The 27,063-nt window shown below is 35.0% G+C and overlaps 1 protein-coding gene across 1 annotated transcript in view; it reads left to right on the top strand.

Moving 5' to 3' along the window:
• The window catches only part of TANC2 (tetratricopeptide repeat, ankyrin repeat and coiled-coil containing 2), a 435,526-nt gene that overhangs the window by 185,097 nt on the left and 223,366 nt on the right, over positions 1-27,063 (top strand). Inside the window, exon 5 of the mRNA XM_063080666.1 lies at positions 17,084-17,194. Coding sequence (XP_062936736.1) covers positions 17,084-17,194 — 111 coding nt within the window. The remainder of the gene's footprint in view (positions 1-17,083; positions 17,195-27,063) is intronic.

Consider the following 27,063-nt stretch of genomic DNA (forward strand, 5'->3'; position numbering starts at 1 on the left):
AAAACCTAATCCCATTAAACTGATTGGCATTTGAGTATTGTGTTCCAAGTTAGCATATTTAAAAGGCTTTTCTGAAATCAGATTATTGATTTGTGTATGCAAAGATAATAAAATAGGTAATTGAAATCTACTCTGCCTTATTTTATCTCTTACACTGTGAGTTTTGCCATTCACTGCTGTAAAGAGATGTCATTTACAATAAGTTGTAGGCTACAAAATTTGTCTTTTTCTTTGTAATAACATGTAGAGATAAACAAAGATTTAAATCCCAGTTTCTTCTTGTAATGAGAATTTAATTTATTTAAAATCCCACTGAAGTAATATCTCTAAGAATGTCCTAAAAAATATTGCAGTCATCTTTCCAATAACTGCTTCTTTGGAGCACCATGTTGTCTCCATATTTATTGCTTGTATGTTCTCATTCGTATGTGCTATTTACATATCAGTGTATCTAGTATATTCTTTCTTGTAGCACCACACAATTGCATGAAAACAGAATTTATGTGAGAGGAACATACTTATTCTTGAGTTACCCTGGATACACTTAGAATCATCAATTTTCTTAGGTCTTAATCACTAAATGGATGAAGGCCATGAATAGATCATTTATACCTACAAAAACATATAAACAAACATAAACTAGTTAATTCATTCAACAAATAATAGTACTTGCTTTGTGCCAGGTACTATCACAGGCACTACTAAGGATACAGCAGTATATAAAACAAAGAGTCTGTTTTTTGTCAGCCATATTTTGAATAATAAACATATGAAAAATGCAAATTAAAACACCGTGAGAGACTTCTTTCCACTATGATGAAGTAACCAGTACTGGACTTGCCTTCTCACTAGAAACAACTGTTTTGAGGCATTGGACTGTTGACAGCATGGTAATGTGATCCCTGATAGAAAGGGAGGTGGTGGTGGGAACTAGGTGAACCCTGGGTTTCTGCCTTGAAGGGATTGTGACTATGGAGAACTCCAGCAGAGAATGACAGTGTTGCTGAAGGGGAGAAACAGATCAGAGATTGAGAAGGCCAAGACAACTGGAATTACAGAGTACTGAAGAACAGGGAGCTAAGCAGAGACAGAACTACAAAATTCTGTTTAGGGTTCTCTTTGAGTCTTTAGTACTGAGTTGCAGAGATGTGAGGTGAGACACCATGAGGATAGAGAAAGAATAAATACCAGGGGAACTATAAACTGAACAAACAATTCCTAGAGTTCCCACAGGAATGGGAGATTTTTTTTTTTTTTTTTTTTATTCTGACCTGCCAGAATGAAGAGATCTTGTTTAAAATCCGGAGCATTCAGTAGAGATCCAAGATCCAAGAAAGGACACGCATTAAGTAGTAGGGCTGAACTGGCCTTGGAATAAAAATTTACTCCAGTCCTGCCTAAACAAAGCTTAAAAACAAGATTCAGAAGTATTAAACTGATCCACAAGTGACTTATCTGCCTCAGAGGGTTAGGAAGGAGCTACTTAGCCTCCCCGCTGCAAGTTGGGGATAGAAAGATATTGACTTCTTTTGTTAGTATCATTCAAATATCCCTGAATGTGGAAGAGTCAGGACACAGCCAAAGTGTCTTTTATTTTCACATGTGTTACCCTTTTAACTCTCAGCATATTTTGTTGGATATTTTTTATGTAAAATAATCTAGCCAGTAAAACTGGAAATTAAATAGTTATAATGAAGACAGTTTATACAGTCTTTTTCATGAAAGTCTTTTTAAGTCTCTCAGAAAGGTGATTGACCTTTGTAATGCCTGTCTTTGCTTTGATTTTCTACTGTGTACTGTTCATTTAGCAAATATTATTAACCCGCTATCATATGCCAAAAAATATTCTAGGCACTGTAATATAAAGCATTATATTTGAATGAAAAAAAGATTGGAAATCAATATATAAATTTAAATTGATCCTAAGTTCTGGTGATATATATATTCAGCACATTCCAAAGAAAAAGGGATAAATTTAAAACAGGATCTGCTGCTTTGTTAATTAGCTCTGCATTTCACTTTAATGAATTTCCAAGGTATTAAACAGAGCATGGCAAAGAATACCATGTTTTTGCCAAAACCTGTTCCCCATTCTTCCTGGCACGTGGGTAAACTGCATATCCCTGCCTTCCTTACAATTAAGTGTGTTGTGTGACTGAATTTGAATGAAATATTAGTGGAAGTAGGCTATAAAATCCTCACACATGTATAAAATCCTCACACACCATTCCTCTTGGTCTTTAGTTCAATGCAGAGAATCCAGCAAAGAACACTGGGGCTCTAAGGTAGTGGCGGAACTACATTACAGAAAGAAGGTTCTTCCTGCTGAACACCTATATTAAGTGAGAAATCTATTCTGTTGTATTAAGCCACTGTAGGGTTAATACAACATTATGTTATAACCCATTATAGGGTTGTTTGTTTCAGCTCTTGGCCTACCCTAACTAATATAAGGAGAAAACACGATTGTGCTGTAACTGTGGTAATATGTCTGTGGAAGAGGACCATAATTTTTACAAATATATCAGCTAAAAGTGAGCTTGAGAGACTTCAGTCTTTCTCAAACGGTTTATACCAGTTTATTAAGATGAAAACACTGGATCTGGTGTTTGCTCTTGTTCTGCTTGGACTGTTGCATATCCTGTCCCTATCTCCTTGTTAATCTGTATTCTTCCTTTCATCTTCTGAAATGAAATACTTCTCTTCTTCATCTTATCTATCTTTCTTTTCTTCTTCTTCATGATCAGAGGAAAGTTTTTCAAAGGTTTTTCTTTCTGTGCCAAGTTTGGTAAGTGACCATGATGAAACACTTTACATATTTTGAAGTGTGGTAGCATAATTTAGAAAACTGCAAGTGTGAGAACCCACTAGTCACTCTAAAGCTTTCAAGAATGACCTTGGGATTTACTCTCAGTTCAACAAAGTAAACTATATCTTTCCTATATTGACATACCACTCAGGTCTAAATTAGGATGCTGCATTGTAACCAGGGATGTATGTTCTTCAGAGATTGTGTGCTGTATGTAAAACACACAGATTCAGCCTGTGCTGCTGCTTTTCTCACTTTTGACCTCTGACTATTCCATCAACAGAACTGAAGGCTGTTAAAAATATGTAGAATTGGATTTGCTTTCCTAAAAAGATGGCAAAAAATTTTAAGAGGAGACTGCTCTGATTATTTAAGCAAATGACTAGATTTCTTCAATAATTATAGGACTTTTTATATGAGAAGTCTTTTTTATTGATTAATTTATTTTCTCCAATTATACATTATCTCCTGATTCTCTTTATTACCAAACCAATATCCCAGTCATGACTCTAATAGATTGTTCTTATTATTAAAAAATATTTTCGCAGTTCTATCCTTTATAGTGGATACTAATTTAAATGCAGTTGCCTATTTATGAACATGAGCCCAAAAGCACAAGCAACAAAAGAAAAAATAAACAAATAGGACTATATAAAACTAAAAAGTTTCTGCACAGCAAAAGAAACAATCAACAGAGTGAAAAGACAACCTACAGAGTGGGAGAAAATTTTTGCTAACTATGCATCCAGCAAGGGACTAATATCTAAAATATACATAGAACACAAGCAATTATACAGTAAATATATATATATATATATATATGACCCAATTAAAAAATGGGCAAAGGAGTTGAGTAGACATTTTTCAGAGGAAGACATAGAAATGGCCAACAGATGTATGAAAAAATGCTCAACATCACTAGTCATCAGGGAAATGCAAATTAAAACCACATTGAGATACCACCTCACTCCAGTTAGACTGGCTATAATCAAAAAGACGGTGAATAACAAATGCTGGTGAGGATGTGGAGAGAAGGGAACACTACTGAACTGTTGGTGGGACTGTAAATTAGTACAACCACTATGGAAAACAATATGGAGATTTCTCAAACAACTACAGATAGATTTGATCCATATGATCCAGCAGTCCCTCTTCTGGGTATATATCCAGAGGAATGGATATCATCCTGTCTAAGAGATACCTACACTCCCATGTTTATCGCAGCTCTGTTTACAATAGCCAAGATATGGAACCAACCTAAATGTCCATCAATAGATGGTTGGATAAGGAAACTGTGGTATACATACACTATGGACTACTACTCTGCCATAAAAAAGAATGAAATACTCCCATTTGCAACAACATGGATGAACCTGGAGAAACTTATGTTGAGTGAACAAGCCAAGCACAGAGGGATAAATACCACATGTGTGCACTCATATGTGGGAGCTAAGAGAGAAAGGAAGGAAGGAAAGAAAGACCACAGTAGTACCGTGGTCTAACAGAGGGAGGGAACATTCCTAGGGCTACAAATAGGAGTGGAGGGGAGAGGGGGAGGGAGGTTGGGGGATAATTGGGAGGGGACAAAGGGTACAAAAGTAATTTCTGGTAATGGGTATGCCCCCAGTATGAATCTGACCCTCACATCATGGGCAGGAGGGGGGACAATTAGCTTTGTATCTCATGAATATTTTTAATAAGTAAATAAATAAAAATAAATGCAGTTGCCTAAATTTTTTGCTCACGACTCAACACAGAATGGACAAAAAATGGAGAATTAAATCAAGAGTCTCCCTATTGAAATATAGTTTGTTACAGTGAACTTTTTTCAATTTCATTCATGTAGCATAGCATCTTCATGATTTTTGCCATACCTGCATATAACAATACTTTTTAAGAACGGCTTATAACCATACTTTAACTTAAAAAAAAATTTTTAGTTTTTCTAATATTTTCTTGTAATTTCATGCTTTTACTTAAATAAATTTATCCTAAAAGAAGCCATATATTACTAGTCAAACAGAAAAATCAGTATCATGTTCCATAACTAGAAGATTAACTAGACCTTTAATTCTAGCTAGATATGTAAACCCTCAAATGGCTCTGAAGCTAAAGCCTTCGAGCCTCTGTTAAACATCTGTTAGACATATGAGCATCACATTAAAATTTTCTTCATGATGTATTCTGAAGGATTCACAGATAATTGAAAAGAGCTTTTTCATTAGAATAGGCTAGACTATGCTGCTATAACAACCTAAAACATCTCTGTGCCTTCAGACAACAATGTCTGTTTCTAGTTCACCTAGCAAACCAGGACTACTCTTCAGGACAGCTGTTTTTAAGGATCATTTAAAATAATTTTTGGTTCCAGTCAAGATGGTGGAGTAGTTGGTTCCTGGTGTTGCTCTGTGGAAGAGAGTAATTTGCAACTATTAAGGAGCAATGACAGAAGACCCAAGATCTGCGCTGCAGGCAGGAACTGTGTGCCATGGAACCCCAGTTCAGGTTGCTCCCCACTGCATAGAGAGACTTTAAAGCTTCTGGGCCCACATGCCCCAAGCCTGCCAGGCTGGAGAAGGCAGGTGGGCCAGAACTTCTGGCCCAGGCCGGTCCCCGCCACCAGGAGAGACTTAAGAGCCTCAGGTCTCCCACACCCCGAGACAGCCATCCCAGAGAAGGCAGGTGGGGTGGGACTTCCAGCCCAGGCTGGTCCCCACTGCCTGGAGAAACTTAAGAGGCTTGGGGCCCCCACACCCTGAGCCAGCTGTGCTGCAGAAGGCAGGTGGGCTGAGACTTCTGACCCAGGCCAGTTCCTGCCCCTGGGAGAGACTTAAGAGCCTTGGGGCCCCCACACCCTGAGCCAGCTGTCCCAGAACAGCCCAGACTAGTTCCTGCTGCCCAAAAGGGGCAGTCCCTTCAGGATCCAAGCCAGACATCAGGGTGAAACAAGTGGACTGTGGTACCCCCAGCCACAATGACAAAACACAAAAGGAAAGATAACAGAAATATGAAAAATCAGGAAGGTACATCGCCACCAAAGGAGGATAATGGCTGTCAAGCACTAGATCTTATAGAAGAGGAAGTCTTTGAAATGACAGACAAGGAATTTAGAGTAACAATTCTAAGGAAACTAAATGCGATACAAGAAAACTCAGTTAGACAACACAATGAAATGAGAAAAAATATAATGGATCTGAAAGAAGAAATGTACAAAGAAATCAATGCCTTAAAAAAGAATGTAGCTGAGCTTGTGGAGCTGAAGGATTCATTCAACAAAATAAAAAACACAACAGAGAGTTTAACCAGCAGACTTGAACAAGCAGAAGAGAGAATTTCTAACCTTGAAGACAAGCTGTGTGAATTATCACAGGCAGACCAGAAAAAAGAAAAAAGAATTTAAAAAAATTGAAGAAAATCTAAAAGAGACAACAGACAACCTTAAGTGCTCAAATATCTGAATCATGGGTATTCCAGAAGGGGAGGAAAAAGGAAATGGCATTGAAAACATATTCAATGGAATAATAGCAGAAAACTTCCCAGGTATAGGGAAAGTCACAGATCTCCAGATTCAGGAAGACTAAAGATCACCAAACACATTCAACCCAAAAAGGTCCTCTCCAAGACATGTAAAAATCAAACTGGCAAAACTCAAAGACAAAGAGAGAATCTTAAAAGCTGCAAGAGAAAAGTGGCAAGTCACCTATAAGGGAGTCCCAATCAGAATAACATCATACTTTTCATCAGAAACCCTAAAAGCCAGAAAAGAATGGAATGATATATTCAAAACACTAAAGGACAAAAATTGCCAGCCAAGAACACTTTACCCAGCAAGGCTATCCTTCCAAAGTGAAGGACAAATAGTATATTTCTCAGAAAAACAAAAATTGCGGGAGTTCACTACCAACGACCAGCCCTACAAGAAATTCCCAAAGAAGTACTAGGTTTGATACCACAAAAACAACCATCACTGCCATGCATATTCAAGAAAGAACAATACCTACCAGCAAAACAAAAATGCTAACAAAAGAGAAAAAAAATAGTTTATCTGTCACCCCAAGAAACCAACAAATACAGAAGACAAACAGAAAATTAGAAAGAAAGGAACAAAAGGTACTGAAGACATCTAAACAAAAATCAGTAAAATGCTAGGAGTAAATCAACACCTTTCAATAATAACTCTAAATATAAAGGGATTAAATTCTCCATTCAAAAGACACAGATTGACTGACTGGATTAAAAAGATGGACCCAACAATATGCTGTCTTCAAGAGACTCACTTGACCTGTAAAGACACACATAGACTAAGAGTGAAAGGGTGGAAAAGATATATCATGCAAATAGAAATGAAAAACGAGCTGCAGTAGCTATTCTTATATCAGATAAAATAGACTTTAAAGCAAAAGCCATAAAAAGATAAAGAAGGCCACTATATAATGATAAAAGGGTCTATCCATCAAGAAGACATAACAATCATAAATATATATGCACCCAATGTCAGAGCAGCCACATTTACAAAGCAAACACTATTAGATCTAAAGAAAGAGATTGACACTAACACCATAATAGCAGGGGACCTGAACACCCCACTCTCAACATTGGACAGATCATCTAGGCAAAAAATCAATAGAGAAACACAAGACCTAAACAATACTTTAGACCTATTGGACTTGGCAGATATGTACAGAACATTCCATCCAACAACCTCACAATATTCATACTTCTCATCAGCATGTGGGACGTTCTCCGGGATAGACCACATGTTAGGTCACAAAACAAGTCTCAACAAATTCAAAAAAATTGGCATTATTCCATGTATTTTTTCTGATCACAATGGATTAAAATTAGAAATCAATAATAAATGAAACTCTTGAAACTATACAAACATATGGAAATTAAACAACATTCTAATTAATGACATATGGGTCCAAGAAGAAATTAAACAGGAAATCAAAAAATTTCTTGAAACTAATGAAAATAATGACACATCATACCAAAACATGTGGGATCCTGCAAATGCAGTATTAAGGGGGAAATTTCTTGCATTAAATACTTACTTCAGAAGAATGGAAAGATTGCAAATAAACAACCTAACATTTCACCTTAAAGATCTACAAAAATGAGAACAATCCAAACCTAAATTTAGTAGACGGAAAGAAATAATTAAGATCAGAGCAGAACTTAATGAAATAGAAACCCAAAAAACAGTACAAAAGATCAGTGAAACAAAAAGTTGGTTTTTTGAAAAGATGAACAAAATCAACAAACCTTTAACTTTAAGCAAGATTAACTAAGAAAAGAAGAGAGAAGACCCAAATAACAAAAATTAGAAATGAAAAAGGTGATAGTACAACCAACACCTCAGAAATACAAGGAATCATTAGAGACTACTATAAAGAACTACATGCCAACAAATTTGAAAATCTGGAAGAGATGGATAGATTCTGGATGCATACAAATTACCAAAACTGAGCCAAGAGGATATAGAAAATCTGAACAGACCAATAACAATAAATGAGATTGAAGCTGTTATCAGAAGGCTCTTTTTAAAAAATATTTTTTTCTTACATTTTATTCGGCTTTGAAGTACCAACTAAGATCAGCAAAACTGAAATTGTTTATAAAGCTCTATAAGAAAACTATCATAAATAAATGTAATGCTGGAAAAAGTTTAGTTTTAAAACTTTTTTATTTGACAGAAGTTAAAGTGGTATCATTAATTTTTAAAACAAGGCAAAGTGTGATAATTGATTAAATAAGAATAAAATAAATTCATAAGTCAAATTGAATATCACTACAGATTTCCACATACCGTTAATATAAAATGTAACCATATATAGCTGAAGTAACCTGTTTTTCTTGGTTATTTGCTCCTGTCCCAACTTCTTCCTTAATTTTCTGATAGAGTTTATAAAGAAGTGCTATTATTTCTTCTTAATGTATATGATAGAATTCACCAGTGGTGTCAACAGGGACTGGGCTTTTCTTTGTAGGAAGGTGCTTAATTACTAATTCAGTTTCTTTGTTACAAATTTACTCAGATTTTTCCATTTCTCAGTGAATCAGTTTTGATCACATATGTCTTCCTAGGAATATGTCCGTTTTATTTAAGTTGCCTAAGTTGTTGGCATAAGCTTATTCATCATATTCCCTTATAATCCTTTTTATTTCTATAGAGTCAATAGTGATGTGTCCTCCTTCACTTGTCATTTTGGTAATTCATGTCTTTGCAATTTTTCTTGGTCAGTCTAGATTAAGGTTTTTCAGTTTTGTTCATCTTTTCAAAGAATTAAATTCTGGCTTTATTGTTTTCCTCTATTATTTTTTATTTGTTGTTGATTTCTGCCTTGATGTTTATTATGTGCTTTGTCTGCTCAATTTGGGGTTTAGTTTGCTCCTTTCCAACTGTTTAGAGGTGTAAGCTGATCATATTTTCCCCCATTTACTTTTCAACTGTTGTAACTATAAAACTTCATGAAACTTTAAAAGAAGGTAAATTAGCAGGATTAATCATTCAAAACCATCCTCTTAAAATCATCTCGTGATTTTGGTTTTTAATAGAAAATTAATTAACATTTATTAAATTCTGTACTGAGTTGGGAGGCATTCTGAAGTACATTTTTCTCTTAGTGAAGTATCTTAATACTGTCAGATCATTATGTTAATCCTTGCTTAAAGAGAAAAATGTCCTTCTGTTTTGTACCCTTTTTGTGGCACTTAGATTTCTCCCCTTTGTATCATAGGTATTCTTAATCTGTCTTAACCCCATCATTAAGTTCCTTCAGGCCAGAGACAGTCTTAATCATGTTTGAATCCCTTGAATCTAGTACTGGGCTCTGCACATGGTCGGAACACATACTGAATTGAATGGAAGAGCTCTGATACATTTTATGGAATTGGTTTACAAATAAGGAAATAATTTAAAAGATGAAAAATTAAATAGGAAGAAATTAGATTCATAATTACATTAGAGTTGTCAGTAATATGTATCTGTACATAACATTTTCAAGTTATACCTCACAGCAATAACTTCTAAACAAGAAAGTACTAGATGCAAAAAAGCATTTATCCCTGATATCACAACCTCTTTCTTTTGGTCAGTAGACAACTTTATTAATATATTTGTGATAACCCATTGTTTGGAAATTATTACTTGCAAATATATAAACATGCCAGTGCATTCCATTATGTTTTGCTATTTCTTTGTAGCAGTTTGCTGTGTCACTGTTAGTGCATAGTTATTCCATTCTTTACTGAATTGTTTATGGATTTTAATTATTAATGGCATTTCAGTTATTTGAATTTTATTACTTTAGGGTTTTTGTTTTCATTCTTAAGAAGTCTTTAAATGGTACTTTCTTTAAAAGAACTTATTTTGATATTTAAACTGCTTAATTTTCAACAGATTCAAAGACAATATTTTTTCTACACTTGGATGGCTTCTGCATTCTTTGTGTTATATAGTGAGTCTCTCTTTTCATTGAGATCATATGCCATAAGTCAATGCTGACTAGATAGCTTTCAATATTTTTTTAATGTGTATAATTGCTGTTAGTCTAGGAAATGGTACAAGCAATGTAATGTTGCTTTTTTGCTCAGATAAAATGAATTCTGATTTTTTCTTTCTAAAGCTATCCATTGTGATTGATGGAGATAGGAAAGATTTTTATGAGAGCCCATTGTGGATAACTAGTGGCAACACACTAACTGATATTTGTATTGGTAAACAAAGTCATCTATACTTTGCCACACTGCACACATTTTATATTTCATTTATATTTGTTTAGATGCCAGAGAAATCAGATAATCTGTTTAATAGTCTAATAATTTATTAGAACTGGAAAGACATTTCACAGCTGTATATTAACTTTATAGTTGGTTTCAGAGAAGTTATAGTTTTATTTGCATTATGATGAGTCAGAAACTATTTCTATAGTAGACTAGTCCTTATTGGGTAAAGACTGTCATGTCAAATTTTGATTTCCTTTTTCTGCATTGTATCTGGGTTATTTTGTTTTAGTTTTCCTTTTCTTTAGATAGTTACTTTCTCCCTACAAAAAAAACAAGGAATGTGAATTATTGTTTTTTCTCTTCTTTACTTTTCACTTATGTCTAGCCTGTGCCAAATTGTTAAATTCTATTTTTTTTCTTTTTCTCTCTTTCTCTCTCTCTCTCTCTCTCTCTTTTTTTTTTTTTTTTTTTTTGCTTTATTGTTTTTGATCCCCCCTATTTTGTGGGAAGTGCATAACTATAAGGGAAATGCTCCTTGGCATTTTCTCTTTCTTCAGGATGTTGTTTATATCACCATTTAAGCACAATCATGAGAAGTAGTTAATCAGCATATTGGATGGGTTGGAAGGATGCTATTCTTACCTGTTTTCAGATTTTAAGCCTAACAGAGATTGGGGGTTAAGGACGAAATAAAGAATGACACAAACAGTATCTCTCCTTGTACCCTTTCTTTCCCACCTGCACTCCAGGAAATTCATAATACCTAAAGGTTTATTTTCTAGTAAGTGTTTAGGAACTGAAATGTGAATATTATAAGATTCTGCATCTGAAAACCATGTTAAAACTTTTTAAAATATAGTTTTCTCTTTTCAGATAAATTTTCTGCCGTTTCTACTTCCTTGACAGTTCTCTAGTTCACATCTTTTCACCTTATGTTGCTTCTAAGAATTTTATAATTTAAACTCTTATGTTAGGTCATTGATCCATTTTAAGTTAATTTTTATATGGTCAAAGAAAAAAGTCCAATGTCATTCTTTTGCATGAGGTTATCCAGTTTTCTCAAAACCATTAATTGAAAACTGTTCTTTCTCCATTAAATGGTATCAGTACCCTTGTTGAAAATTATTTGACCATAAGGTTTATTTCTGGTCTTTCTATCTATTCCATTGGTCTCTATGTCTGTCTTTATGCCTGTATCACACTGTTTTGGTTTCTGTAGCTTTGTAGTAAGTTTTAAAATCAGGAAGTGTGAGAATCCAACTTTTTTATTTTTCAAGATTGTTTCGACTATTCAGGTTCCCTTGGGATTTCATATGAATTTTAAGATAGATGTTTCTATTTCTGGGGGGAAAAAATGTCATTGGGATTTTGATGGGCATTACACTGAATCTATAGATCGCTTTGGGTGGTATTGCCATCTCAATAATATTAAGTGTTCTAATCTGTGAACAAGCGTGCCTTTCTATTGTGCCTTCTTTAATTCCTTACAGTAACATTTTGTAGTTTTCAGAGTACAAGTCTTTTGCCTCCTTGGTTAAATTTATTCCTAAGTATTTTATATATATATATACATATATATGTATATATATATATATTTTTTTTTTCTATTTTAGATAGAATTGTTTTCTTAGCTTCCTTCTTGGATTGTTCATTGTTAGTATATAGAAATGCAACTGATTTTTGATAATTGATTTTGTATTTTGCAACTTTGCTGAATTCATTTTTTTAGTTCTAACAGGTTTTTTGTGGAATCTTTAGGGTTTTCTATATATATATAAGATTATATCATCTGCAAAGATAACTTTACTTCTTCCTTTCCAATTTGGATGCCTCATATATCTTTTTCTTGCCTAAGCTGAAATCTTTTTATTCTCCTATCACATTTGACACTTAGTTTATCTTTAGATTAACCTTATTAAATATATTTTTTTTATCTCAAACCCAACTATGTAAAAATATTCTCTTGGTACTTTATGTTGTTCTGCTCATCTTTATGTTCATTCTTCATTTCTCATTTTCCTGATCTTTGCTTTGATTTGATGTGCCTCCATACCAATCACTCATGATTATCTGAGTCTTGTGCCAGTTTTCCCCTAAAAATTCCCTTCTCTCATGAAACCTTTATCAAAGACAAATACCTCAATAGGTATTTAAAATTCTTTTTTTTTTTTTTTTTTTTTGACCAGTATGGGGATCGCAACCCTTGGCACAGCGTCATCTGCACCACGCTCAGCCATTTAGTGCACCGGCCATCCCTGTATAGGATCCGAACCTGCAGCCTCAGCACTACCAGCGCCACACTCTCCTGAGTGAGCCATGGGGCTGGCCCTAAAATTCTTATTTTAATGCCTTTATATTTGTTTGGACTGTGTGTGCGTCAGCACCATCCACAACATTCCAGTTTATAGAGGAACCTCCAAAGGTGGATTTTTCTCTTTCACAATTAACATTCCTGTGTAATATATCTGATTGCTCTTATACTACCCCACTCCCCACTATACCTCCACATGACTTTGGGAAGAATTAGTGAGTATAGATAATATCGGTCTTTCTTCAAAATAGGCCTCAAATGATGGATACTTTATAACTTGGGACCGTTTTTAAAAAACATAACACAAGAGTTATATTGCTAGAAGAATGACTGAATAGAAACCCTAACTTTTACCATACACCTTAATACTCTCAGAGATGAGGCCTTGATTTATATTTTATTACAGCTTTTTTCTTAAGTCCTCTTAATGATCAGCTATACATGTGGTGTTTGTAGATTCTCTAATCTCATAAACTTTAGTGATCAGAATCACCTGCAGGGCTCACTGAGCACAGATGGCTGGGCCTCCACCCTTTAGAGTTTCTGATTCAGCTGATCTGGGGTGGGGCCTGATCGATCATTTGCATGTCTAACAAATTCCCAGCTGATACTAAGCTGCTGGTGCAAGCACCACATTTTGAGAACCAGTGGTCTAAACTATACGGTTAAACTCTTTCTTTACCCACCTATTTGTCATTGTCTAACATAGACCATTTTGATTTGGGTATTCTACTACTTTCTAAGGCATAACATACTATATTTTCTTCAACATTATTCCCTTCCCAGTTTTTAAAAAATAATTGGTGATAACACTGTTCATCTCATCTCCCATCTTATACATCTTTATTTTACCACCCCCCACCCTGCCCTGACACATACACACAAACAATTCAGACATTCCAAATAATGCTGAATCTGTGATGATGATGACAGTAGCAAAAACAGCAGCTTGCATTTATAGAGCATTTATTCTATTCTAGGCACTGTTCTGAGGATTTTATTTGCGTTAGCATAATCCTCACAACTCATCCATGATGTAGGTACTGTTATTAACCCAAAGTAACTGATGAGGAAACTTAGGCAAAGAAAGGTTCTTGCGGTTAAGAGAATGTGGAAGAGATGGGAATCTAACCTAGAATCTCTGGTTTCAGAGCAGAGACCCTTAACTTCTACATTATCCAACTCCTAACTGCCATACCACCATGTTATACTGCCTCTATGTACTATGGTCTTGAAGTCACTTGCTTTGTTTTCCATAGCTATAGCTCTCACTGCTCCATGTCTTAGTAAACTTATATGTGAGCCATATCAGCATATCCAAGCACTGTGCTAAATACTTTCCATGCTTGGCACCAGTTAAGCCTTATAACCATCCTATGACTTTCTAAGTAAACCGAGGCTTAGTAAGGCTGAATAACTTGCCCTGTTTCTTACTACTAGTAAGTGTTAGAGCCAAGACCTAGATTTTTCAAATCACTATGCCCATCCTCTAAATCAATATGCATCCTTCCTCTCAACCTCTGCCAGATTCCTCAACTCAAGTCTCTTACAGCATAAGAATTATATTTTCAGTGTGGGGTCAGATCACCTCTCAGAGCAATACTTTCCTGTTATCTCTTACATAACAATAAAATACCTGGTTTTGGTTTTAGATTCTTCCTACCCATCTCATCTCAACCATTTTTTTCCCCCTGTTAGATAAATCCTTTTGGTAACAGAGTTCTCTTACCCATCTGAGTCATCCTATATACCATTTTTTACAATGAAGTATAAAATTCTAGCCTTCCAAGCAAAATAATGTGCCCCATCTTCCAACTTGCTCTTTTATGTTCTCCATCCAGTGGTGTTATAACTTGTACAACCTGTCATATCTATGATCATACGTACTGTGCATGATTGACTTATAAATAACACTAGTTTTCTATAACTTGGATGAAAGCACCATTATCTACCTTATAAAATAATTTAGTCGTATCATTAGACATGCTCAGTACCCAGTGGAGGAGGAGGTGAAGGGAGATAGAAAAAATTAAATGTCCACTGTGAACTACAAAGATAACTTCAGTTGGAATGTCCTGAGAAGGGAAAAATAAAGAAGTCAGTGTGCCATTTAGATTCACAGATCTAAAATAGCTCTGTTTCCTGGAAAATTATGTATTTCAGTAAGAGGTTTCATTTTATTTACTCAGCTAGTATCTATTCAGCTATTGATTAACCCCATATAGTCGATACTCTCTTCATAGTCTTCATCTCTTTCCTCTTTTTTGTATGATCTCTAGGACCTTGATCTTCCCCTTGACTCCATCTCGTAATTGTTGTACACTCCTTTTACTTCCCTCAAGTTCTCCTACCATCCTTCAATTTCATCTCTATCCTGTTTCTGGTTTCTGTCTACTAGCCTCAAATTTTATTATTAAAAATTTTTATTAAGACTTTTAAATATATAGAGTCCCTTGAGCAGGTACCAGTGCTGTCTTTGTCAGAACTCAGCAGGTAAAATACTTATTCTGATTCCATAACAACTCTTTAACAAAATTCTAGTAAAGGATTTAAGAGCTTTAAGAATTAAATTATAATTATTTCTCCTATACTAAGCAATACTGAATAAATAAAGTGTTTCATTATTTTTGAATTGGTTGGTGAAATTATACTGAAAGAGATCCTAATACTGGCTATTAGTAGTATGCATACATACATATATATGCATATAAATTACCTGAGATTTTCATTCGTGGTAGTGATTTTAAAGTAACAGACTCAAGTATTACAATTCTTAGCAAAGGTGAGAGTTTTGCTATTGCAAAGCTTACTTTTGGCGGAGAACCATACTGTTTGCACTCTTAGTGTAAGGCCTTTGTTGCCATGGAGACAGTAACAGGCTTTGTTTTTTTTAAACACACACTTAAAGTATATATATATACACCGTAAGGTTTAAAGTATCATTTCATTGTCTCTAGGTTTTCAGTATTGGCACATTTAAAAAATATTTTCTATATTCTCTTAATACTTTATCATTTTTGTCCTAGAATTCTGGCCATTGTAGTGACAAAGTCCTATATTACTTTTTACAGGGTCTTTTAGGAATAACTTATAATACCCCGTGGGTCAGTAATGGATGAGGATTTTTGAAGAACATGCAGAAACTTTTGAAAAAAGTAATGTGATTTTAAACACTCACATGTCTGGGACACCTATAGTTATGACACTGCATACAGATCAATTTCAGATTCAACTGATACTTTTGTGCCAGTGCTCTGCTAAGCACTTTCACCCTATTATAGTTTACTTGATAGAACTCAATTTGAAGTACCAAAGCAGTCTTCATAATTTTAACTTTTAAAATATTTAACTGATTATTTGTATATCAATAGTGTTCCTTAATCCCCCCCCCCAAAATCAGTAAATAAAATTTGCATGTGCTGTGAGTAAGTAAAACTTGCAATTCATGAATTATACTTTATTTCTTACAATAGTAAATGGATTCCATGGCATGGGATATTACTATTCCATAGACCTCATGATTAAATTTGCAACTAAATCACATCTCCTTAGCATCCAGTGTCAGACTGGCATGGCCTACTTAATATTTCAGCCCATGAGCAGTTTTGACTTCTTACGTTAGTGGCTGAGCAGTAAGGTGATTGATTTCCTTGTTAAGCTACATAGGTTAGTCCTGATGGCTTATATTTAATCCTACTTATGGTATTTATCATGACTGAGTATTAGAGTAGTTAATTTCTGAATAAAGAAAACCTTTTTATTACAGTTATTATACCCAGAACCTTAAAAGTTAGTCCTGCACTTTCCTTAGTTAATATCTATATTTAATGGTAAAGGAAGCCAAGATAAGAAAGTTCTTTACATTATAAAGAGAGAAAAAAGCTAAAAGTGATAGACAATCCAACTCATGCTCACAATTTTGAATATTAGGTTTTAGCTTTTTCAGTTTTCAGTGACTTTTTAACAAGACCCATCTCCTCTACGAAGAATGCAGTTAATTTTTTTTTCTGGCACAAAAAAATAGGGTAACCTGATCTGAGTCTGACAGAGTGTGTCGTTCATTTAAGTGCTTCCATCTGTTGCCTGCTGCTCCCCTTACTCATGACCCCTCTATGTTTCTTTCTTTCTCTTTCTCCTTCTCTTTCCTTCTGTTTCTTTTTCCTTTTTCTCTCTCCCCTCCTTTCTATTTTCTACTCTCTCTGTTTCTCTCTCTCTGTCTCTCTTTTTGTCCTTAGCCCCTCTGAGGAAGGCAAAGTTTGTTGAGAGCCCACGAATTCCAGAATCCGAGCTTGGCTCACCAACCCTCACTTCAGCTCAGAAACTGGATGTGGATGCATACTGCCCTGGTAAGCATGCATGCAAAGTGTCTGCTTTTGAAAGTGGGAGGATTGGATCTGATCCATCCAGCAGAGCAGTATTTTGCGTATGTACTGCTCATGAAGACATATTTTACCTCTTTTGTAACTGATTGCATATTCTCCTTAATATAACATAGTTTTTACTGAATATAGATATAATAATGAGAGTACATATTGAAAACAATTTCAAAGATAATTTTCAAAAGAATTAAAATAATTTTGTTAGATAAATAGTTTTCAGGATTATTTTTGTGATTTTTGTTGTGGCCGTGTGCAAATACAAATGTTGAAGATATGATTATGAATGTTCATTCAACACTGGACCTTTTGTATATGACCTTTTATACCTATTTCATATTGGATACTGGATGGTTATAGAAAATACGTGTGATATTGGAAACATTAAATTTGAATTAGAAAAGAAATATAGGTTCCTGAGTCGGACTTCTTTTGGACACACTTTTAGAAAGACCACTTCTCATGAATAGCCTGTAAACACATGTGGGAGTTCACTAAAAACCTTTTGCGGGAGCCAAAGTAAGAGACTCATTATCAATGCTTAGATTCTTTCAAGCTTAGATGAGTTGCCTGGCAACATCCTTTACACTCTCTCCAGTGAGTCTATAGAGCTGTGTCAGAAATGTTCACAGCTCTAGTTCAGTATACAGATCAGACCATTAGTAAAGGACCTTAGAAGACTTGGTTTTAGGTGTTTTGTTTCTTCCTGCTCATTAAAATTGATGTTATACCACAGCAAATGCAACCACTGTGTATTTACAGAATTAGGGATAGGCAGAGTAAAACGATTCCTAGTTTGAGGGAAGATAGCAGTGACTCTGATCTGAAATGTCAGGATAATATACCTCTGAAGTGTCAGGATAATATACCTTTGAAGCTACATAAGACATGTTAAAACAAAGAAAGCAATAGAAGGCTTGAGCCAAACCTAATACAATAAGAGACATTTGACTTTATGAGTTAGTTTTGAATATTGAGACCTTGGTGTTTTTTTTTTCACTTTCAGGGTGATGAATGCTGGGCTTCATCAACTGTTGTAGATGACTGTTCCTTTCTAAGTCAATAACAGTTATGTATTAGGAACCAGCTTTTCTGTTTTCAAAAGGAACAAAATATCTCTTTAAATAGCACTGTAGCACATGGTTAGAAGAATCTTTGTCATGTTTTGAGATATTGTCACATTTTTTTATTGGGCAGCGGAGTATTGTGCTCTTTGCATTTCTTCATGCAAATTTTAGTGTTATAAAGTAAAATAAATAAATGTGCTACTTCCCTATGCCTTGCTTGAGTTTTGGAAGAAAAACCCTATCAGAGGCCTTTTCTTTACCAGATTCGCAAATCAGAATGACTAGGGGAACCTAATCTTTCACTTCCTCGTTGCCCATCTGACCTGACTGTCCTTAATCTAATCTAGCTATTGCTACTGTCATGAAATAAAGTAGCTGCTGTTTGTTGGAATGCCTGTGCTGAATCACTATGAGAAATTTTATTCATGTGATTATGTATATTTTCCACAAGCATGAATTATTTGCTGAATTAGAATTGTACCAAACTAAACTGCTGTTAAGATTTTTAGAAAGCCAGGAAAAAACTAAAACGTGATAACAAAATGCGAATTGCCATGCTATGTAGTCTTTCCTTTTATTATCTGAAACAGGTTTAAAGCATAGATTTGCTCTTTTCTGATAAAGTTATTAGACTTACTGAAAATAAGTTTCTACTGAGATAAGAGTGGTAACCTGAGGGTTGAAGCTATTTCTCTACATAGTACACAATTAACAAACGAATTAATGAGTACACTCATAAAATACAAATATCAAGCCATGCTTTTTGATTTTCTTCTACATAGTATATACCAGCAGAACAATGATCATATTTTATGTATATTTATGTATATTAATGTATGTGTGTATTCAGTTCAGGCAAGCATTCTGGTATCTTCTTGCCCACCTGCTTTACTCATCGTCACCCGAAAGTTTAGGAAAATATATCTCACAGAGGCAACAGTCAAACTAAAGGTTAGAATAGTGCTTCTCAAATTTTAGCATACTTCAGAATTAGCTGGAAGACTTGGCCAAATGCAGATTGCTGGGCTTACCCACAGAATTTCTGATTCAGTAGGTCTGGGGTGAATGGAGAATTTGCATTTCTTACAAATTCCTAGATGATGCTGAAGCTGCTGGTTGAGGTTCCACGCTTTGAGAACCAACTGGATTATAGGGCTACTACAAGCTACTTACAAGTGGTACAATGAACAATGCTGGAAGTCTGTGGGGTTCATTTTACTACTGTTGACTTCTGGGGAGTAATAAGAAATGTTTCTGTACTATCTAATCTTAAACCTTTTGGTGCCTGTACTTTATGTTGGAAGAATGAAGCTTTTGTTTTGGAGAAATGGGCATCTATATTTTTTCTTGGTTTGTCTCTTTGTACGTGGCATCTGTGTATGTATGTCCGACTTTCTGTGTTGTCCTATATGTAAAAGGAAATTGTGTATCAAACCAGACCAAGTCATTGATATTTAGGCTAGAGACTCTAGGGAAAGCTACCCTGGGATATAGCTGTTGATCCAGAGTATTTGTCTAATAAATTGAGTGATTCAATCTATATAGCTTTAGATTCTACAGTATCTGATTTAAGTTTTACTGTTCCTTGAATCAAATGTGTTGTATGCAGAAAATGTGGAAAAAATACAAGTAAACAGTATGTTTGGGTTCTGCAACAATGGGGATGATTGATGGTGTTACATAACATAACTGAACTGCTGCAGAGTAGGGGAGGTTCAGGGAATTGTGTTGGATAATTGTCTCACAGTGGGGAAACTGACCTGGAGAAGTTAACTGATTTGTCTAGGGTCACAAGCAGGATTTATTGTTGAACTCTTTAAGTAGACACAATATAGTCCAGAAATGCATTGCCCTCTAATCATACTACTGTGTAAATTCCGTAAGCGTTTCTTACTATCCTTAGATTAAAAAGCAAAAAATTCGTTTTTTAGGTATGAGACAAAGCTACTTTCTATTTTTATCAAAAAAAAGGATAACCAACTGATATCAGTGATTTTAATAAAACAATTTCTAAAATAAGAAAATAGATTTATCCTACCTTCACTCTATAACTTTTCTGCCTATGGTATTTCTTATTCGTTGTGTGATTTGGGGCAAGTCCCTTAACCTTTCTAAACCTCAGTTTTCTCATCTGTAAAAATGGGATAATCTTAAATCAGATTAATACATATGAAGCACTTAGCAAAATGCTTGGTTCGTAGTAAATGTTAATACAGTGTTGAGTATTCGTGTTTGTGTACAGAATATGATGATCAAATCAATATTAGTATGCTCATCATTACAAATCTTAATTATTCTTTGTGTCTCTTACTCAATTATTCCATTACCCCCTCCATTTCCCCCTTCCCCACATCTAGTAATTATAGTTCTGTTCTCTCCAGAATTGTGTGCGCACACACATGCATGTGCGCGCTCTCTCTCTCGCTCGCTCGCTCTCCCCCCTCCCACTTTTGAGTGAGTTCATGCAGTATTTCTCTTTCTGTGCCTGGCTTCTTTCATTTATATAATTTTCTATGAGCTCATCCGTGTTGCTGCAAATGGCAGAATTTCGTTCTTTTTAATGGCTGAATAGTATTCCATTGTGTACATATACCACATTTTCCTTATCCAATCATCCTTCAGTGGACATTTAGGTTGGTTCCATATCTTAGCTATTGTAAATAGAGCTGTGATGAACATGGGAGTGGAGTGCAGGTATCCCTTTGACATGATGATTTCCATTCCTTCGGGTATATACCCAGAAGTGGGCTTGCTGGATCATACAGCAGATCTATCTGTAGTTGTTTGAGAAACCTCCATACTGTTTTCCATAATGGCTGTACTAATTTACATTCCCACCAACAGTGTATAAGAGTTCCCTTTTCTCCAAATCCTCACCAGTGTTTGTTATTCTCAACCTTTTTGATAATAGCCAGTCTAGCTGGTGTGAGAAGATACTTCAGTGTGGTTTTGGTTTGCATTTCCCTGATGCTGAGTGATATTAAGCATTTTTTCATTTGTCCATTTGTATGTCTTCCTTTGAAAAATGTCTGTTCAGCTCCTTGCCCATTTTTAAATTGGATTATTTGGGGGGGTTCTTTGTTTATTATTTTTTTTTATTGCAAAGCTGTTTGAGTTCCTTTTATATTCTGTATATTAATCCCTTGTTGGCTGTATAGTTTGCGCATATTTTCTTGCATTCTGTAGGTTGTCTTTTCACTCCGTTGATTGGTCCCTTTACTTTCAGTTTTTGAGGAAGTAAAATGTACTAGTTTAGAGTAAAATGCACTGGTTTAGAGCACAAACTCTGGACCAGACTGCCTGTGTTCATATAGCAGCTCTGCCACTTTCTACTTGTATGTCCTGGGGCAAATTATATAACCATAAGACTAGTTAATTTCCTTATTTGTAAAATGGGGATTATATATCATAAGAATGTTGTGAAGATATACTACATTAAAATATGTAAAAAAAAAAAAAAAAAAAACAATTACTTGGTCCATGGTGCTGTAAATCTTAGCTACAATTATTACAGTGTTTTAGATTGACCCTTTACTCCCTTTTATCTAAGGATATTGTGGGTAAAGGTATAAAATCTTTTTTATGTATACTTCACAAAGAGGATAAAATTACACCTATAATCTATAGTCATTGGCCTTTTTACAGGCAGTTTATATATAAATACTAAGTTGTGTGATTTTTGGTTTTTTTGATGAGGTCAATTTATCATCATGATGAATAGCTCAGGCTCTGGGATCAGATAAGCTTGTGTTCGATTCTCTCTGTGCCACTTACTGGATGTGTAACTTCTGTTATTTAATCTCTCTAATCCTTTTGTTCTTGTCTGTAAAATGGCATTAGTAATATCACTCACTCCATAAGGTGTTTGTGGTGATTAAATGAAATAATACATCTAATTTACTTAGCACAATGCTTGGAACATCAGTTATTATAACTAACTTTTAGATTTATTTTTAAAATTATACATAATAATTGTACATATTTATGGAGTACATGTGACATTTTGATACGTGTGTACAATGTGTGATGACCAAATCAGGGTAATTGGGATATCCATCACCTCAAACATTTATCATTTCTTTGTGCTGAAACATTCCAAATCTTCTCTTTTAGTTATTGCAAAATATACAATAAATTATTTTAACTATAGTTGCTTTATTGTGCTATTGAGCACTAGAACTTATTTCTCCTATTTAGCTGTATTTTAGTGCCACTAGTCAACCTCTCCCTATTCCCCCAGCCCCTTACCCTTTTCAGCCTGAGGTAAATCATTATACTACTCTCTACTTGTATGAGATCAACTTTTTTAGCCCTCACATATGAGTGAGAACATGTGACATTTATCTTTATGTGCCTGGCTTATTTCATTTAGCATAATGTCCTTCAGGCTTATCCATGTTGCTGCAAATGACAGGATTTCATTATTTTTTATGGCTGAATAATATTCCGTTCTATATTTAGACCACATTTTCTTCATACATCTGTTGGTGGACACTTAGGTTAATTCCATATCTTAGCTATCATGAATAGTGCTGCAGTAAACATGGGAGCACAGATATCTCTTCAACATACAGATTTCCTTTATTTTGGAAGGCAGCTATGCTCACCACTATACCACTAACGCCTGCCCGAGATTTCCCTTATTTTGGATATACAGCAAACCCTTGAACAACATGTGTTTGAACTGTGCTGGTCCACTTATATGTGAATTTCTTTCAATACATATATTGGAAAATTTGGGGTTAGGTATGTCACAAATGCAAGGCATATCTAACCAAACAGATAAGTAGCCTACCAAACAGTAGACTCCCATCCCCATGAGACTTTGGGCAAGCATTGTGGTGTGGCAGCAAGTTTAAGGAAAGAGTGCAACACGCTTAACTACTTAAATACTTAACTACTATTTAAGTTTTGGGGGAGTCAAAAGTTATAGGCAGATTTTTTTTTTTTTTTTTTTTTTGTCCTTTGTGTGACCGGTAAGGGGATTGCAACCCTTGGCTTGGTGTCGCCCGCACCACGCTCAGCCAGTGAGCACACCGGCCATCCCTATGTAGGATCCGAACCTGCGTGGCGGGAACGCAGCTGCGCTCCCAGCCCTGCACTCTCCCGAGTGTGCCACGCGGTCGGCCCTATAGGCAGATTTTTGACTGTGGAGGGCGTGGGGGTCGTTGGCACCCCTAACCCTTGAGTTAGTCAAGGTTCAACTTTATAGTCAGTATTACGACACTGGATTATATGGTATTTCTATTTTTAGTTTTTTAAGAAACCTCAAATACTTCAGAAAGTTTGTGGAAAAATGGTATTAAGAGATAATACAAATCTTTCTGTGAACTTTTAAAAGTACTCTGGTACTGTTTTTCGTAATGGCTATACTGATTTACATTCCCACTAATAGTATATGAGAGTTACCCTTTTTCCTCATTCCAGCATTTGTTATTTTTTGTCTTTTTGATAGTAGCCATTCTAACTGGCATGAGATGATATCTCATTATGGTTTTGATTTTCATTTGTATGTGTGATTAATAACTTCTCACAAGTACATACTATTATAAATATATTTCTGGGAAAATGTGGGTTTTTTTCTTTTCCTAAGCAATATATATGTTCCTGAAGCCCATGAAAAATCCTGTGGGGTCAAGGAAGGGACAAAAGGTATTCTTGACTTGTGTTTTGACACACAAGAAGCTGGAGATTTATGAATCCTGTATCTTACATCTCCATTGCCATTCTTTATCTCTAAGTCTCTTATAGTTCTGTCTTTTTGGTTTTTTTAATCTAGAAGTTATTCATTAAACATAAAAATTTATTAGACTTGTAGGGGAGTACCAGTTAAATTCTATTTATTATTATTGAATGACCTCAAGAATAGGTCCTTTTAATAGTTACCTATTGCTGCATAACAAATTACACATAAAATTTATTAGCTTAAAACAACAATATTTGTTATCTCTCAGTTTCTGTGGGTCAGGAATCTAGATGCAGCTTAACTGGGTTCTGTGGCTCTCAAAGGTTGCAAAGTAACAGCTGAGACTGTAGTCATTTCAAGGCTCAACTAGGGAAGGATCCTCTTTCAAGTTTACACATGTGGTCTGTTGGAAGGATTCAGTTTCTCAAGGGCTGTTGAACTGAGGGCCTCAGTTCCTCACTGGTTTTTAGCCAGAGGCTACACTCACTTTTTTGTTATGTGGGCCTCTCCATAGGGCAGTTCACAACACAGAAGCTTGTTTCAAAAAAGCAGGCAAGCAGGAGGCAGAGAGAGTACAAGCAGGACAGAAGTGAAAGATTTTATAACCTAATCTTGGACTTGACATTCTGTCACTTTTTGCATATCCTGTTCATTAAAAGCAAGTCACTAGGTCCAACTCACACCCAAGGGGTAGGGATTACAAAAAGGATATGAGTAAAGGGGGATGGGGATCACTGGGGGCCATTGAAAAAGTTGCTATCTCAGTTCTCTTTGCTTAAAAATAAAAATAAACGTGTGTCTAGTTTCTATTAGAACATAAGTACTGCTAAAAGCATTTTCAAGAATGTTTTCATTATATTCTTTTGAAAATAATTTTTAGTTTTTTCTTATTTAAAAAGTTATCCATGTTAATTATATAAAACATTAAACTAAAAGAAGAAAGCATATATCACCCATAATCCCTTTATTCAGAAAGGCATTGTTAATATTTGGGGATATATCTTAGCAATCTTTTTATGCATGTGTACTGTATTAGTCTGCTCAGCCTGCCATAACAAAATACCACAGACTTGGTGGCTTAAACAACAAATTTATTTTCTTATAGTTCCGGAGGTTAGAAGTCCAAGATCAAGTTTCTGGCTGATTCAGTTTCTGGTGAGGGCTCTCTTCCTGGCTTGCAAATGGCTGTCTTCTTGCTATGCCCTAACATAGCCTTTCACCAGTGCATGCATGTGGGGAGGGAGAGAGAGGAGAAAGGTTTTTCTTCTTATAGACACTAATCCTTTCAGGTCACAATCCCACACTTATGACCTCATTTAATCTTAATTGCTTCCTTACCCCAAATACAGCCACACTGGGAGTTAGGGCTTCAACATATCAATTGGGGGGATGGGGAGGGGGCATAAACATTCAATTCATAACGAACTTTTAAAATTAAGGTGATAATATGCATATCATGTTTTGAAATTGACTTTTAAAAATTGCATTGTAAGCATTTTTATCTTAAGAAATATTCTTCTAAAACAACTTTTTGTTGTCTGAATGGCATTACATTATATAGATGTAACATAATTTTTCAAACTAGTATACTGTTGAACATTTAGATTGTTCCAACTTTTTGTGGTAGCTGTTGTTATAAATGGTGCCTCAGTAAACATACTAATTGCTGAATATTTGTTCATATCATTATATCCTTAGAACGAATTCCTTGAAATGGAATTGATTTTAAAAATCCCGTATTACTTATTTGTATTACTAGATTACCCTCTGGTACACTCCCTTCAGAAATGTATAAAAATATTTTTCTCAGAACCTTCACCAATACTTTGTATTTTTGATGGGCAAAAAAAAAAAAGCATCATATTATGTAATTTTGTAGCATTTTTATTTAAAAGGTTGAAAATTTATTGTTACATTTATTGGCCATATTTTTTCATCTTTTTTTTTTTTTTTTACTGATATGGTCGTTTTATTGACATCTAAAACAGCTCTTAATATATGGAGAATAATAATCCTATATAATTTGTTCCCTATTTTCCAATTAACTTTTAATTTTGCTTTTGGTATTTTTTGAGTGTGTGTATGTATATCTCTTCACATCTCCTTCAGAATCCTTTTTCATCACTTCAGCCTTCCATGGCCATCTCCAAATACCTTTGGTTTTTGCAGTCTGTCTTATATAGAAGAGAATTATGTACTAGATTTTTCCACATGTTAAAGTGTCTCTCCACATAGGTGTATTAAGCCTAAAAAGTACACATAGTAGTGGTGAGGCTTCCCTGCTGCGTGATGGTGCAGTTGAAGTCTCAACCTTCATGGACTTCTAACAAAATGAAAAATTTGTTCTTTTTAACTATTGTGAAACAAAAAATATGTATTATAAATTACAAAGTGTATTTCATATACTCTGAACATTTCTGTGATTTTCCATTTGTTGCAGTCATTTTCTTCCCTCCACCTTGCTAAATCCAGTGCTTAATTTTCAGTTCTTATAGTTATTTGACTTACCTCCAACACTCAACACAGTTGCTCGCTCTCTCTTCCCCCAAAGTACTTTATTCTGTGGCCTTCAATTTTTCATGATCTCTTTGATTTCCTAATAATTTTCAGGCATCTTCTCAGTCTACTTTGCCTTTTCCTTTTTTTCTCCCACTTCCAAAAGTTGGAATACTCCAGAGCCTGGACCTCAGATATCTTCTCTTGTCTTTGGTCACTTTCTTTTTATTCTCATTCAGGCCCACATCTTTTAATACCATTTATATGTCGATGATTTTGTCGTCATCGTTAGATTTACTTACATATCTGGTGACCTCTCAAGTGTATGTCTGCTGATTAGTAGGTGCCCATGCTGTCCAATTGATAGATATTTTTATCATTAGCCCAGGCTTGTTCCCTCACCTTTTTTAGATCGTTGCTAGAATGTCACCTTCTCATTAAGGTTTTCCATTAACACAGTTATTTAGAATTGCAACCTGGAGGTCACTGACAGTTTTGACAGGCCATATAAGTAGAATCATGATAGCAAAAGTTTGATAATGAGGATTTAAAAATGAGTGGGAGAAAAGAATTGCAATCGGTGAGTATAA

Source organism: Cynocephalus volans, chromosome 16 (assembly GCF_027409185.1).
Source record: "Cynocephalus volans isolate mCynVol1 chromosome 16, mCynVol1.pri, whole genome shotgun sequence".
Classification (NCBI taxonomy): Eukaryota; Metazoa; Chordata; class Mammalia; order Dermoptera; family Cynocephalidae; genus Cynocephalus; species Cynocephalus volans.